The sequence below is a fragment of the Dipodomys spectabilis genome, unplaced genomic scaffold, assembly GCF_019054845.1.
Source record: "Dipodomys spectabilis isolate Male_0828 unplaced genomic scaffold, ASM1905484v1 ptg000175l, whole genome shotgun sequence".
NCBI classification, from domain to species: Eukaryota; Metazoa; Chordata; class Mammalia; order Rodentia; family Heteromyidae; genus Dipodomys; species Dipodomys spectabilis.
In genome coordinates, this window is record NW_024870852.1 from 7,755,785 (window position 1) to 7,772,450 (window position 16,666).

At 46.4% G+C, this 16,666-nt stretch overlaps 2 protein-coding genes across 2 annotated transcripts; both read right to left on the reverse strand.

Moving 5' to 3' along the window:
- Window positions 1–12,450: 12,450 nt before the first annotated feature.
- Tmem239 (transmembrane protein 239) lies at window positions 12,451–12,924 on the reverse strand. Its single transcript, XM_042694620.1, has one exon. It carries the CDS (start codon window positions 12,904–12,906, stop codon window positions 12,451–12,453), a length of 456 nt encoding a protein of 151 aa, XP_042550554.1. The 5' UTR covers window positions 12,907–12,924.
- A 776-nt stretch (window positions 12,925–13,700) lies between these two features.
- CUNH20orf141 (chromosome unknown C20orf141 homolog) lies at window positions 13,701–14,301 on the reverse strand. The gene is made up of 2 exons (XM_042694623.1): window positions 14,036–14,301; window positions 13,701–13,941 (listed from the first exon to the last, which is right to left on the reverse strand). The coding sequence occupies exons 1-2, from the start codon at window positions 14,299–14,301 to the stop codon at window positions 13,701–13,703; spliced, it is 507 nt and encodes a 168-aa protein (XP_042550557.1).
- Window positions 14,302–16,666: the final 2,365 nt, after the last annotated feature.

Below are 16,666 nucleotides of genomic sequence, written 5' to 3' on the forward strand. Positions count from 1 at the left end.
CCCCCCCCTCATGTCCATTTAACTTGGAGTTTCTGCTCTCTCCTGATCTCATCAGTCTTGCTATTTGCATTTCTGTTTCTCATTTTCATTTTTGTTTGAGTAATTTCTGAGAAAAGGAAGAAATACCAAGTTTATCATCTTCAAACAGCACAAACTCCTTATTAAACCAAGAAAGCAAATTTAGATCACATTCAAAAAGTAACTAACAACCACATTATCACTAAATTTTTAATGTGATCTTTTTAGTAGAGATAGAAAGGGGATTTGACAAAATTCAGTATCCATTCCATTCCATTGTTTTCCAAACAGTAGAATTAGAAGGAAAAAAGGAAATAGTCTCAACTTGATAGAAGGCATCCATGTAAAACTTCCAGCTGACATCATACTTAACAAAGATAAAAACCAAATACTTTACCCCTGAGATTAGAAACACATATGTTCATCTTCACCATTTCTATTCAATTGTTTCACTTACAGGAGGCTTAGCTGCTGCAGTAACATGAGAAATATAAATTAAAGAGACAAAGGTGAAGGTTTCCAACTTTGGTTGGCAGACAACAGGATTGCCTGTTGGAAATTATTTTTAAAAAAGCTACTAGCACTAAAAATGAATGTAACAAAGTAGTTAAATATACCTATGTAGTCATGGTTGTAAGACAAAGGGAGTATACAAAAGTCAATTGTGTTTATTTGTATCTAAAATGAACAATATGAATCGACATTTAAAGGGTGGCCTGTGTAGTTCAAGTAGTTGAGCACCTGACTAGCAAGTTTGAAGCCCTGAGTTCAAATCCCAATACCTCAAAAATGCCATTTACAATAACAGCAAAGTATGAAGCATTTTAAAAGATCTATTTGTTAGTGCCTATGAAATATTGCTGAGAGAAATTAAAGAAGACTAAGTAAGTGGAGAGGCATACATTGCCCAAGGGATTAGATATAGACCAGACTGTATTGCCAAGGTCGCAGGACCCCCCACAAGAAGACCACCAAGAGTCAGACTCTACAGCTGTTTTATTTAAATGGGCTGCAGCTCAGGCCTCGTCCTACACTCCAACACAGCGGAGCCTAGGAGGAGAGCCCCAAGCTCAGGATTTGTAGGCCTTATAAAGGCACACAATCAACCAGGTGTTTTGATTATCACCAGGTGTTGCTTTGCTAGACAGAAACAAGCAACATGGGGCTGGGAAGGTGGCTCAGTGGTAGAGTGCTTGCCTTGCATGCATGAGGCCCTGGGTTCGATTCCTCAGCACCACATAAGCAAAAAGAAAAAAGCCGGAAGTGGTGCTGTGGCTCAAGTGGTAGAGCGCTAGCCTTGAGCTGAAGAGCTGAGGGACAGCGCCCAGGCCCAGAGTTCAGGCCCCACAACCGGACCCCCCCCCCAAAAAAAAAGAAAGAAACAAGCAACACGTGGTGGTCGCTGCCTCAAACTTTAACCTTTCACAGACATGTTATCAGTTTTCTCCAAATTGATCTATAATATTTAGATCTATAAAAAAATCTCAACAATTTTATAGGAATTAACAAGCTGATTCTAAAATAATAGAGAAACATGAAAGATTTAGGATAACTGTGAAAGGTAATCCCGCTGTACTATACAACACTTAATAAATTATATTATTATTTTTTGCCAGGCCTAGGACTTGAACTCAGGGCCTGGGCATTGTCCCTGAGCTTTTTGCTCAAGGCTAGCACTCTACCACTTGAGCCACAGCACCACCTCCAGCCTTTTCAGCCCAGGGCTTCACGCATGCTAGGCAAGCACTCTACCACTAAGCCACATTCTCAGCTCTAAAATTATATTTAAAAAATCTAGAACAGTCAACTTTGATAAAGAAGAACAAGTTGGAAGACTAACACTTTGATTTTAAGAGCTATCATAAAGCTACAGCCAGAGGATGTGGTATTGGCCTGAAATAGATCAGTGGAGAATAGAGCGTCCAGAAAGAGATCCATGCTCTTATAGACAAGTGAATTTCAAGGAAGGTGCAAAGGCAATTTAGTGGAGAGATAGTAGTCTTCAACAAGCTGCATAGTCATATAGAAGTGAGTTCCAGCTAGCCACTGGTGGCTCACATCAACAATCCTACCTATTCAACAGGCTGAGATCTGAGGATCCAGGTTAGAAGGCAGCCTGAGTCAAAAGTCCAAGAGACACATTTCCAGTTAACTAGCTTAGAAGCCAGACTGGAGGTTTGGCTCAAGTGGTAGAGTACCATCCATAAAGAAGTTAAGTGAGCATGTGAGGCTCTGAGTTCAAGCACCAGTACTGGCAAACACACACACACACACACACACACAGAGTTTCAATTTGTAGCTCACATCATTTGCAAAAGAGATAAAAGCAACTCAAAATATATCACAGACCTAAATGTGAAACCTAAAACAATGAACCTAGAAGAAAATTACATTAGACAAAGAGTTCCTAGATATGACACCAACAATACAATCTATGAAGAAATTTTTTATTTGAAGCACTTCATTAAAACTTAGAATTTCTATTCTTTTTTTGGGGGGGGGGAGGGGGGTCCGGTCGTGGGCCTGAACTCTGGGCCTGGGCGCTGTCCCTCAGCTCTTCAGCTCAAGGCTAGTGCTCTACCACTTGAGCCACAGCGCCACTTCCAGCTTTTTTTTCTTTTTGCTTATGTGGTGCTGAGGAATCGAACCCAGGGCCTCAGGCATGCAAGGCAAGTACTCTACCACTGAGCCACCTTCCCAGCCCCAGAATTTCTATTCTTTAAGACACTGAAGAAAAGACAAAGATAGGCTGTAGACTGGGAGACCACATTTTTTTTTTTTTTTGTCAGTCCTGGGGCTTGAACTCAGGGCCCGGGCACTGTCCTTGAGCTTCTTTTGCTCAAGGCTAGCGCTCTACCACCTGAGCCACAGCACCACTTCCAGCTTTTTCTGTTTATGTGGTACCAAGGAATCAAACTCAGGGCTTCATGCATGCTAGGCAAGCACTCTACCACTGAGCCACCTTCCCAGCCCCTAGGAGACCACATTTTTAAAATAATATATCTGAGGGGCTGGGAAGGTGGCTCAGTGGTAGAGCGCTTGCCTTGCATGCCTGAGGCCCTGGGTTCGATTCCTCAGCAACACATAAGCAAAAAGAAAAAAGCCAGAAGTGGCGCTGTGGCTCAAGTGGTGGAACGCTAGCCTTGAGCTGAAGAGCTGAGGGACAGCGCCCAGGCCCAGAGTTCAGGCCCCACGACTGGACCTCCCCCCCCCCCCCAAAAAAAAACATCTGAGTTAGGTGCTGGTGGCTCATACCTGTAATCCTAGCTACTCAGGAGGCTGAGATCTGAGGATTGCAGTTTGAAGCCAGCCCAGAAGTTAAAAGTCCTGTGAGACTTTTACCTCCAATTAAGTACCAAAAAAGGTGAAATACAGCTGTGACTCAAAGTACTAACCTTGAGCTAAAAAGTTCAGGGACAGCTTCCAGGCCCTGAGTTTAAGCAATGACACAAAAATATAAATATACGCTATACACACATACATGTATATGTATGTACACACAAACATATATACCATATATCTGATTAAAGGCTTTTATTCAAAAGTAAAGCACTCTCAAAGTCCAAGAAGTTAAAACAGTAGAGAAACTTTAAACAGATGCTTAAGGAAAGAGGACATGTATATTGCAAATAAACACATAAAATGATGCTCAACATTTTGGTACAAGAAATGCGAATTAAAACCATAATGAGATATTATCACCCACCTATTGGGATGGTTAAAATTAAAAAGACCAATCATACCAACTGTGGAAGAAATGCTGGTGGGAAGGTAAAATGGGCAAGCATTTAGGGAAATCTAGTTGGACGTACTGGCTCACACCTATAATCCAAGCCATTCCAGAGGCAGAAATTGGGAAAGTTGCAGTTGGAGGCCAGCCTGGGCAAAAAGTTAGTGAGACTTCATCTCATTCAAGAAGCTGGGTGTGTTGTCGTGTGCTCCTGTCATCTGTTTTACTGTATGGAGGCTGTATGTAGAAGGAGCTCAGTCTGGGGCTGGCCTAGGGAAAAAAACAAAATCCACAATGAGACTTTAGCTGGAAAAAAATGACAGAAAACAAAAAAAGAGAGAGCCTCTAGGTGTGGCACAAGTGGTATAGTTCCTACCCAGCAAAAGTCTTGGAAACACATAACTCTCCAGAGTTGGGAAAAAATAGACACACAAGACAAAAAGATCTCATCAAGGCAATTTACTTCTATGCAGTAGGCTGGGTAGCCACTCTCTTCAGAGTTAGGGAGCAGAGTACTCAGTTTTTGTCCCAACTCAACTAGAATGGGAGTCAGGCTCCCATTCTAGTTACTGCTTACCAGAATGATGGGGTAATCCAAGGAAGTTAGAAAACACTCCCAACCTTCAGTGTAAAGTTCCCACTCCAAGGGGGACTATTTTTTTTTTGTCCTTTCATTTTTTTGGTACTGGGGATCAAACCCAAGATGTTACACTTGCTAGGCATGTATTGCCACTGAGCTACATCCCAGCCCTAAGGGGGACAGTTCTCTTATTCCATTGACAAAGATTCATAACCCTGACATGGCTGGCTGGCAACAAATAACACAACTGACAGTTACAGTTTAAAGTCAAGAAGTAAATAATTAGCTAGGAGCTGGTGGCATACACCTGTAATCGTAGCTACTCAGGAGGATGAGATCTGAGGATCACAGCTTAAAGCCAGACTGGGCAGAAAGTCCTTGTGAAACTCTTTTTTAAAATTAATTAATTAATTAATTAATTTTTGTTGGTGGTGGGGCTTGAACTCTGTCTGGGCTTGGGCGCTGTCCCTGAGCTCTTCAGCTCAAGGTGAGTGCTTTACCACTTGAGCCACAGCACCACTTGCAGTTTTCTAGTGTTTATTGGAGATAAGAGCCTCATGGATTTTCCTGCCCAGGCTGGCTTTGAATCCTGATCCTGAGATCTCAGCCTCCTGAGTAGCTAGGATTACAGGCATGAGCCACCGGTGCTGGCCTTATTTATTTTTAATGGCTAGTCATGGGACTTGAACTCAGGTCCTCAGCACTGTCCCTGAGCTTTTTTTTTTTTTGCTTATTCTACCACTCGAGCCACAGCTCCACTTCTGGCCTTTTCTGTTTATGTTGTACTGAAGAGTTGAACTCAGGGCTACATGCATGTTAGGCGAGCATTCTACCACTAAGCCACATTCCTAGCCCTCTGTGAAACTTTAAAAAAAATAAATGATTACATAAATTTCACAGTATTGTAGGATAGTGATACTTAAAATCACAAACATTTTAACCTTCACAAGGAAAATTGTCATTATCTTGGTCCATAAAGTTGTGAATTGTAAGTTTTGACAATACAACTATTTCTTGGGGCTGGGAAGGTGGCTCAGTGGTAGAGTGTTTGCCTCACATGCATGAGGCCCTGGGTTCGATTCCTCAGCACCACATAAACAGGAAAAGCTGGAAGTGACATTGAGGCTCAAGTGGTAAAGTGCTATCTTTGAGCTAAAGAGTTGAGGGACAGTGCCCAGGCCCAGAGTTCAAGCCCCACAACTGACACACACAAAAAAAATCTTCCATGTTGGGTGATATGTACATGTCTTTCCTTTTGCTTAATGTAAACTGTTCCCTCTTTCCCTTTCATTCCTTCCCTCCCATCACTGCCCTTGAGTTGCTTAGTTCATTTTCATGAATGTCCAATACAGCTGATGGGCCCCTCTGTTGTACTTTTTCCTATTTCTCTGATTCTGTGCCCTCCTCCTTGCTTCCCTCAGATGTGCATACATAAATATAAACATATATATATGTATTTATATATCATATATGAGGTCAAGAACATGGAGTCATTTAGAAACTATATGACAAACTATGTAGATGTCCTTTATTTCTTGAGTCCTGTTTACTTTGTTATACCTCCTTGCATTTTGGATTTAACATCCATGTATCAGGGAGACCATGTGCTGTTTGTCTCTCTGATCTTGGCTTACCTCACTCAAAATGATTTGCTCAAGTTCCATCCACTTCCCTGCAAATTTTATTTTGTCCTTTCTAATTGCTGCATAATACTCCATTTTATATATATATATGCCTCGATTTTTGGATCCATTCATCTGTAGTGGGGCATCTGTGTTGTTTCCATATCTTGGCTATTGTGAATAGTGCAGCAATGAACATGGAGGTGCATGTGTCCTTGTATCCTGGTTCCTGTTGTTCAGGGTAGATGCCTAGGAGTGGTATGGCTGCATCATAGGGGAGATCTATTTTTAGATTGCTGAGATACATCTAGACTGCTTTCCAAAGTGCTGTGAAACTCTTATCTCCAATTAACCACTCAAAAACTGGAACTGGAGCTGTGGCTCAAAGTGGTAGAAAGCTAACCTTGAGCACAAATTGCTCAAGGACAGTGTCTAGGCCCTGAGTTCAAGCACTAGGACCATTACACACACACACCCCCCACCCCCATACACAGAGCAAATAATTCCAGGAAATATTAGAACAGAATGGGGACTAGTTACAAGATGCTTTTTTCTCACAAATTAAGTTATTTAAAAAAGCGAAACATATAGTTATCACATGATCCAACCATTCTGGTCTCAGAAGTGAGCCTACAAATTTTCTTTTTCTTGCCTTGAGCCATGCCTTCAGCCCATTTTTTAAAAAATGATATTATTATTATTATTTTGTGCTGGGCTTGAATTCAGGCTCTGGATGCTGTCCCTTAGCTTTTTTTTTGCTCAAGGTAGCACTCTACCACTTGAACCACAGCTCCACTGCTAGCTTTTTTGGTAGGTAATTGGAGGTAAGAATTTCATGGAGGGCTGGGAAGGTGGCTCAGGGGTAGAGCGCTTGCCTTGCATGCTTGAAGCCCTGGGTTCGATTCCTTAGCACCACAGAAGCAGAAAAAAAGCTGGAAGTGGCACTGTGGCTCAAGTGGTAGAGCACTAGCCTTGAGCTGAAGAGCTGAGGGACAGCGCCCAGGCCCAGAGTTCAGGCCCCAAGGCCGGACCCCCCCCCCCCAAAAAAAAAGAATTTCATGGAGGGGCTGGGAAGGTGGCTCAGTGGTAGAGCGCTTGCCTTGCATGTCTGAGGCCCTGGATTCGATTCCTCAGCATCACATAAGCAAAAAGAAAAAAGCCGAAAGTGGCACTGTGGCTCAAGTGGTAGAGCACTAGCCTTGAGCTGAAGAGCTGAGGGACAGCGCCCAGGCCCAGAGTTCAGGCCCCACAACCGGACCCAAAAAACAAAACAAAACAAACAAACAAACAAAAAGAATTTCATGGACTTTCTTGCCCAGGCTGGCTTGGAACCTCAATCCTCAGATCTCAGTCTCCTGGATAGGATTACAGATGGGTCTCACCAGAACCTGGCTTTTATTTTTTAAGTAACTTTATTATTATTGTGTTGTACAGAGTAGCTACCATTTCATATTTATTTCTAAGACAAAAAGTATTTGGAAGGTAAAGAATGGGCATAAAGGAAGCAAGTGTTTGTTTTAAGTATAAATGGATATGTTTGCATATGTTTGGGCTCAGCTTCTCCAGAGTTGGTGTTGGCCAGATCTTAACAGAACCTCACAAAAAAGCCAGTCTTTTACCCCAGGTGGAGTAATATCAAACTGGACCTGGGCCAGGAGTCAGTCAGTCAAGTCCGCTATAGCTGATCTTTTCCTTCCCAGAGCTTGAACTTGGGGTCCGGGTGCTGTCTCTGAGCTCTTTTTGCTCAAGGCTAGCGCTCTACCACTTTGAGCCACAGTATCACTTCCGGTTTTCTGGTGGTTATGGAGATAAGAGTCTGAGGGACTTTCCTGCCCAGGATGATTTTTTGAACTGCCATCCTCAGATCTCAGCCTCCTGAGTAGCTAGGATTACAGGCGTGATCACCAACACCCTGCTTTCCCCAGAATTCTTTTAAGCTCTGCCCTCCATGCCTCAGGACTGGCTGGAGGGCTCAGCCAGAGATGTGGGACAGGGACGAAGCTACTACCGTGGCCCTGCGATGTCTCCCCCCGGCCCCAGGCCTTACCCCGTTATCTCCATGAGTGCTGGGCCATGCTCCTTCCTTTCCCAACTGGTGCCGAATCCGATCTTACGCTGTCAGAGCCGGGGATGTCCACCAGGGGGCGCGCCTCGCTCACGCAGCGGCTGTACAGGCTGCCATTTCCCAGAAGGTCCAGTGCTCCAGGACGTTTCTTGTGTGAATGCCCGCGGCCCTCCCACTGCAGGGTGGGCTTCAGATTTCCTCCACAGCCTCAGGCCTTTGTCCCACGCTCCCCACTCCAGCCTCGATGCCCGCCTGGGGGTGGATGTCACCCTTCTGCCCTGGGTCCCGACGCAGCCACGGTCTGGCCTCCCTGCGCCCCTCGTGCGGGACGCGGCCCCTCTCCTCCCCAGCACGTCCGTGCCTGCTTGTTGGAGACTCGCCCCTACTCTTGGGGCGCCTGCCAGTCCCAGACGACCCTGAGATGACCCTGGCTCCGCTCTCCTCCCGTGTGGCCTCAGATGTCTTGGTCCTAAGGTTCACTTGCCCAGTCCTTTTCAGAACCCACGAGTCCCCGGGGCTGCCCTGAAAGTGGCCTTTGGAAGCCCTCCCTCCTGCCAAGGACGACCCCTTTTCTTTCCTTTGGGGTGGCCATTAACGCTGCATCTCAAGAAGTACCCTCTGGGCAGCATGCATGTTCAGCTCCTTGCTCCCAGGTTTTTTGGGGGGAGGGAAAAAGGGAGGGGGCACAGGGAAGTCCTACTGGGTATCATCTCCCCCCTTCCCATCTTTTAGATATTCCACTAAGATTTGTTTCTGCAACTGTGGATCTGCTCTGTTCAAACAAAAGGCCACGAGTAGCTGACCCGCCGCTCAGCTTCCTTATGCTCTGCCTAATTTGATTTGTTGTGGACGGAACCCAGGTCCTTGCTCATAGCTAGCTCATGCTAGACAAGCGCTGTACCACTGAGCTACATCCTGTAGTTGACCTGATTTTCTGGAGAGGCCAAACAGGAAACAGTCGCTGGATCCCCTGCTTCTCACACCAACCCCATCAGCTAAAGTTGTGGGGATGAGGTGGGGGAGCATAGGCAAAGATATCCTATCTGATGGTCCCAGTTATGCAAACCAATGAGACAGTTCTTCCTTTCTTGGCCCAAACCAGAAAAGCTTAGAACTCCTTCATTCTAACGTGTCCATTTCTCGCAGGCTTTTTTTTTTTTTTTAAAAGCCTTTGCACTCTGAATGGATGACTTGGTCCATATTAAAAGGAATGTCAGGAATTATATGATCATTTTCTTCTTGGCAAAGGTCTTTTGCTTTATTCTCTTTTGCTCTCTCACTTCCATTTGCTTCCCTCTAGTTGTCCACACCATTCTGTGTATCTGTTGTTTTCAGGTGCTCTTGGAAAAAACAACAACAACAACCACCACAAAACTTGTTTTGCTGGCATGCATTTTAAACTTATGCAAAATGAATTGTATTTTCTTCTCATGGCTTGTCAGTAAGTGCTAAGATTTTAAGACTGATCCATGTAGCTTCTGCCTCTTCTAACTTCTGCCTTCTCTCCATGATACCCGTGTCTCTGTGTTTTACCCTTTCCATTTCCCTACCCCCATCGATAATATCTTCAAACATCTCTCCTTATGCAGCATGTCTCAAACTTTAGTATGAATGTGTGCAACCTGGGAATCTTGTTAAAATGAAGGCTGTAGTTTGGCAGGTCTAAGACTAGGCCAATGACTGCATCATTAACCATCTCTGATGGAGGGCATATATTGCTGGGTATATTTTGAGGACCAAGGTCCTTATGGATCTCTGGGAGAGTTTTGAGTTGCTGGGTCAGAAGGATTGAGTAGGCATGATCTGGTAACATTTTCCCTCTCTGCTTTCCAGTCTAACTATATCCTGTGGTATAGCTACACCACAGGACAGGCATGTAGAAAATGGATGTTTATATGGATAAAGTCCTTGCATCTACCCACATCCTATCCCATTTTTCTTGAATTATGATCTCTTTTCTTTTCTTTTCTTTTTTTTTGTCGGTCGTGGGGCTTGAACTCTGGGCCTGAACACTGTCCCTCAGCTCTTCAGCTCAAGGCTAGTGCTCTACCACTTCCAATCTCTTTTCTTTTTATTAGAATGGCCCTCAGACTCCAGAATGATATCCCTGGCCAGGAATACAGAGCCAAATAAACGAAGGATCCAGGCCACAATCCTGATCTCCATTCCCACCTCAGAGTACTCTAGTGAGTAGTGGACATCTTGATTGGCTTGACTCCTGACATCTCTAAGCCTGAGCTTCATTTCTGATAGGAGCCTTTGAGGATGGGAAACCTCACAGGATCTTCTCCCATAGCCTTACCACCCACTAGTGCGGAGTGGCACTCCATGGCCTGGCCACTGACAGGTAGTTACCCTCCAGCTGACTTCTCATCTCCAAAAGGAGATTGTTACAGCATTGCTAGATGTTGTGGCAATAAGAGCCAGATGAGACATTTTAAACCAAGAATCCCATAGAAATTCTGAGACAGATGTCCTTGCCTTTGTCTTTCCCCAGAAGACAATGAAGTTCAGGAAGGTTTAGCAATTTCCACCAAGGCCATGGAGCTAGAAACAACAGTGCTAGGATTTGAAACCAGTCCTGGGCTGGGAAGGTGGCTCAGTGGTAGAGTGCTTAACTAGCATGCATGAAGCCCTGGGCTCAATTCCTCAGTACCACATACACAGAAAAAGCCAGAAGTGGTACTGTGGTTCAAGTGGTAGAGTGCTAGTCTTGAGCAAGTGAAGCTCAGGGACAGCACCCAGACTCTTGAGTTCCAGCCCTAGGACTGGCAAAAAAAAAAAAAAAAAAAAAAGCCTGGAATGTACACTAAGCTATGGCATTTCCCTATCCTTTCTAATCCTCAATACCAGGTCATACTAACAGGAAGGAAGGACCAGTCAGTCCTTGTGTGTCAAGCCTAAAGTGCTGAAAAGATATCTAATCGGTGACAAAATTAACCACCATTTCAGGGGCTAGTCTGCTGGGTCCAAATACTTAGGTGGCAGGAGAGAAGGATCTTGGGTCTAGAGCTTGAGGAGTCAGAATTTTAGGGCTAGCTACACATAGGTGGGAGTAGATGGGCCCAGTGAGTTGATCCTAGCTGGGAGTGAATTGTCTATCATGTCTATCTTATAGCTAAGCTTATAAGTGATCACTGTTTTTTGTTGTTGTTGTTGAGGGGAGGGGTCAGCAGTGTGTGAATCGCCAGAATCTGGGGCATCAGGGGATGATACTTTGTCAAGAAATACCTTTCTTAGTTACGAGCAGCTCTGCTGGATCGATTCTGGACATCCCTGAGTTATTATGCTCTTCCCTTCTCATACAGCTGTGCCAGTATGTCCTGGCACCGTGCCCCAGCCCCAAGCATTTGACAATCAGAAGAGTTCCACATCTGCTCCTTTTGAGATTTCATGGCACATGATGTTTTACATCTTGTCCACACCATCCATCCATCCATGCTCTGTTTCTCATTAAAGGCCTTAAATTCTACCCATGACAGAACATTTCTCAGAAAGCCTCGTGAAGCCCTTTGCTCTCTCATCTGGCTTATGAGCCAAAAGACCTTTGGAGTCTACAGCATGTTTTTAGAGCTCAAAACATCTTTACAGGTTGGTTTTTTTTAAAAAAAAAACTTTACAATTTTAGTATGCCCTGGAACAGCAATGGGATCCATTTAACAATGAGGCTCAAAAGAATAAACTGGCCAAGGCCATCCATTACGTGGATGGCTGAAATGAGACTCGTTTTTCCATAACAGAAGAAACTGGGAGTATAGCTTAGAGGTGGAGGCATGTACTTAGCATATGCCAGGCCTTGGGTTCAATCTTTAGCACCAAACAACAACAGCCGCCAGCAACAACAACAACAAAAACAACAAAAAAGTGAAACTCACTTCTCTGGTTGACCCACTTCCCACATCTGGGGTGTGGGCAGAGGCAGGTTAAGGAGGAGTGCCCTGGGCAGATGGATAGGGGAGATGGCTGGGCCTTCTGGCCATCCCTCACCCAGCAGCTAGCTTTCTGTCAGTGGGGGCCCTTTCTTGAGCCTACGGTCCTCCTGGAAGTAGAAGAGAGGATTGGCTGAAAGGAAGGCAACAAGGGGCACTGAGGAAGAAGCTCTCAACAAGTCTGAAGCTGAGAGGACTGAGAAGCTGTGTTTCCATGGGAGCCCCCAGCGGTGTTAGCACATCCACATAGGTGCTCTCGGTGGTATGGACGAGCTCTGTCCCCAGCTAAGCCATCTGTCCTGTCCCCTCTTCTCAAAGCCTCTGACCTCTCTTCCTTTTAGGTACCTGCAGCATTGGTTTGAGGTAGGTGCCAAGAGGCCAGGCTTCTGCTCTGGATGAGGGATGTGGGGCCTGCTGAGACGCCACTGCCCTCCCTCTTCCCTGATGTTCATGCCCTAGGTCAAGGGCTCAACAGACACAGGCAGCCGGAGGGGGTGGCCCTTCTATTAGACCAGGTCCTGAGCATAGCCTGGGTGAGTCATGGAGGTGAGGAGGCCCACGAGGCTCAGCAGTGTGGAGAAGAGCAGCAGGAAAGAGGCTGTGAAGAGCAGGGCAGGCAGAGCACTGAGTATCAGCAGCAGCACAGCTGGCAGCAGGTGACGCCACACTGCGGCCACCACAGGCCACAGGGAGCTCAGCAGGTGGGAGCCGGTAGTGAACAGCGCATGGCATAGCATCAGTGCCAGCAGCAGGTAGAGTGTCCCCTCCACACCCCATAGCATGCGCTGCAGTGGTTGCCGCCAGCCTGATGTTGTCCACCACTGGACCCAGCTGGGAGGTATGTGGTATGCCCACCAGCGCATCCAGCCCTGCCTGGTGACCCAGGTTGACCAGGACGCTGCTGGCTGTGGCCCCTCGCCGGCTCCGATGGTATCCGTCTCCAGTCGAGACTGCTGCATCATGGCTGGTGGTGCACCTAGGGACAGGTCCAGGCCAGCTGCAGGAGCGGCTGGAGATGCTGGGGAAGTCAGGGCAGGTGTTGGAATAGGGGCTCAGGAGGGTGGGGCAGGGTGGGGCCTTGAGCAGGGACCTGAGACTTACCTCGGGGAAGAGCCATCTAAGTCATATTGTTTCCTGCTGCACCCAGGATAGCCTGGCAGCCAGATCCAAGCCTTTCACTCTCACCCACTCCCCACCATCCCTGGGGGAGTCCCATTATGACCCGGACGGGGGTGGGGTCCAGTCAAGAGAGGAACCCCTTGTATGGTGTGAGGCTCACCTGAGTTCCTCTCCATGGGCCTTCCAGGCTGGCAGAGGAGCTTGGTGAGCTCTGTAGATGCAGTTTCTCCTGCTTGTGTCTGGAAGCCTCCATCTTTGTCCCTTCCCTGATGGCTGATGTCAGTTCCAAGTCTTTTTCTATGGACTCTCATTCTCCAGAACCACAGAGGAGACCAGAATGGTTACCCTCAAACTATAGGCCCTGAGTTAGCTGGCACATCCCATCTTGATCTCCCTCCTCATCCCCTGCCTTCTGTTGCTGCCTCAAGCCTTAGTCCTGACTCTCCACTCTACATTATGAGGCCAGAGGACTCCTGAAGTTCAGGCTGAGAATAAAAAGGCGTGTCCCAAACCCTCTGTCTAGCTCAGGATGGCTGAGGAGGCCTAACAAAGTAAGAAGACCAGTGGTTTTTTTTAAATTTATTTTTTGTTTGTTTTTTTTTTTTTTTGAAGAGCACTCAGTGTTTGGAGTGGGCTCTCAAACCCAAGGGTGGAGGCAGAAAGCCAGGCCTAGTAGAGCCAAGGGCATACCCCGGAGTCCCAGGAGCAGCCCCAGGCTCAGGAGCAGAAGAAGCAGTGCATCTTGGAGGCTGAGTTGTCTTGGGACTGCTTCTGTTGGGAAGAAGGGAGCCACCTCCTGTTCTGGACCCTCACCAGCTCCCTGACTTTGGCCCCTTGGGAGAAGTCTGTGTCGTGGCAGAGTGGGACTTGTGGTAGGCCTGTGGGGAGAGAGGGTATCAGTTGGGCTCAGGAAAGTTAGCCACTTGCACTCCCTGCTTACAATGCCCAATTGTTAGTTGTTTGCTCACTTACCTGTGGAGAAGGTCAAAGGTGAGGAAGCTGATCAGGAGCAGCAGCAGCAACAGGGCTGGACCAGTCATGGAAAAGATGGCTCCAACTGTCAGCCCTAGTGCCCCCAGGCCGAGGACACTGTCCAGGAGCTGGGCCCAGCTAGGATCCCAGTAGGACACACATGAGCACACTGGCCAACTTGACCCCTCCCCAGCACCCAGACCCCTGGAAGGGGATGGGATTGGATCTGCAAGGAGTTTGGGCCTGGGTAAGCAGAACAGGGTCATAGAGGAAAACAGAAGTGGTCAGAACAGCTAGTATTGGAAGGGAGGAAAAGGGGGAGGGGAAAGGATCCCTGGGTTACACTCAAAGGTGAGCTTGGAGTGGGGATCCGGGATCCTTGGGAATTTCCCCCCTTCCCCTATCCATCCCACCCCCCTCCTCACCTCCTTTCACCTGGGTCAGCCATTCTAGGACTGAGCAGCGGGGGGCATTGTGACCTAGCTCCAGGTGGGGCCCAGGCTAGGGAGGGGCTGCAGCTATCCAGCCTCATAAGCAGGTGGGTCTCTGTAAGAACTGCATTAAGTCAGTGATTTTTGAGAAGCAAGTGGGTTTTAGCCAGGAAGTTGGTGATTTCTGAGAACTAATTCTCATCCTCGTGCCTTTGTGAATTCTCTGCCCCTGGGCTTTCCCATGGGACTCCGGGTTGTCAGGAATGCCATCACTCCTTGGGGGAGCTGTCCAAAAAAAAAAAAAAAAAAAAAGGATGGGTTATTGTTTTCTTCAAGTTTCCAGAGCCATCTGTCTGGGAACATTCAATCTGTTCCCTGTTCAGCTCTGTTCCCTGAGTAAGGTGATATTTAGAAGGCCCTTGGGGGTGAAGGGCTTTTCTTTTCATGACTATTCTCATGGAATACAGAGAAAAGCTCTGCCAATGGAAGCTGTCTGGAATTGGGCTCCCATGTGACCTGCTAAATGAGGGTGGGTTGGGAGGAAGCTATTTCTAACCACTACAATTTGTGGAAGGTGGCATAGATGCTGGGGTTTCAGAAATGGGCTAGCAAGCCAGGCATAATGGCATAAACATATTATCCCAAAACTCAGGATGCTGAGGCAGGAGGATTGTAAATTTGAGGTTAAGTTGGGTTACATAGTAAGACCCCACACACTCATTTAAAAGAAAATGAGAAGGGGTAAGTAGCAGCTACCTTGAACTATGAAACTTGAAGTTAGGGGTGTAGAGGAGAAAACTGGGGAGAACAATGGAAGGGGTGGCATGGACCCAGATGCATTGCACTCATAACCTGACTGGAATTGGAACCTCTCTGTACAACTATTTAACAAGAGAACTAGCAGTTTCCCTCTGAGAATGAAATTAAGAAAAAATGAACAGGTAAGGAAGAGATTGTGCACCTAAAAAAAATAAATATAAGGGGCTGGGAAGGTGGCTCAGTGGTAGAGTGCTTGCCTTGCCTGCCTGAGGCCCTGGGTTCGATGCCTCAGCACCACATAAGCAAAAAGAAAAAAGCTAGAAGTGGCGCTGTGGCTCAAGTGGTAGAGTGCTAGCCTTGAGCTGAATTGCTGAGGGACAGCGCCCAGGCCCAGAGTTCAGGCCCCACGACCGGACCCAAAAAAAAAAAAAAAAAAAATATATATATATATATATATATATATATATAAGGATGGGAAGGTGGCTCAGTGGTAGAGCGTTTGCCTTGAATGCATAAGGCCCTGGGTTCAATTCCTCAGTACCACATAAGCAGAAAAAGCTAGAAGTGGTGCTGCTTCTCAAGTGGTAGAGTGCTAGCCTTGAGCTGAAGAGCTGAGGGACAGCGCCCAGGCCCAGAGTTCAGGCCCCATGACCAAAAAACCAAAACCAACCAAAAACCAAAACCCCAAACCCCAAAGAGCTATAAAAGACAAAAAGTAAATAGAAAAGAAAGGAAAAGAAGGAAAGAACTATAAAAGACTTCCCCAAATAAAAATAAATATATATCCACTGATAATCTGTCAATGGGTGGTGGCTACAGAGATGCCAATACTTATTTAGTGACTTGAGAAACCAGGGTGGAAATGAGTCATAACCAAGAAAACTTAATTTTGTTCTAGTTTTATCACTTTGAGGGAATACTGCTGGGGTGGGGGGCAGGGAAGACAGTGACCTCCTAGCAAAGAGAAGGGGAGGTAGAAGGGGCCATTAGCCTGCCTCCAGCAGTTCCTGTCTTAAAGATTCAGGCCTAGTGGCCTTGACCATCTTTGGTAGTGATGAATCAGGGCCTCTGGGATCCTCCCCCTCTCCATCCCCTTGCTCTGGTTCTTTTTGCATATTCAGCAGCTGGACTTTTGGTAGAGATCTGCCTATAAGGTATACAGAGGATCTTGTCTCTCTCTCTCTCTCTCTCTCTCTGTTTTTTTCTTGTATAAGTTCCACTTGTCTTTGAAAATGAGCACATCATCGTTCAGGTTTGAAGTTGCCAGTCTCATAAACTGACCACTTCTCAATCTGTACCTACAAGATTGCATTGCTGGGCATACAGATTTGAGGGTCATATCCTGTTGATTATACTAACATGAAGCAACAACACATTGCAAAAGGATTGGGTAATAGGCTATGATGAATGCTCCTTAAGGGTTTTCTATGTGCTGCGTGCT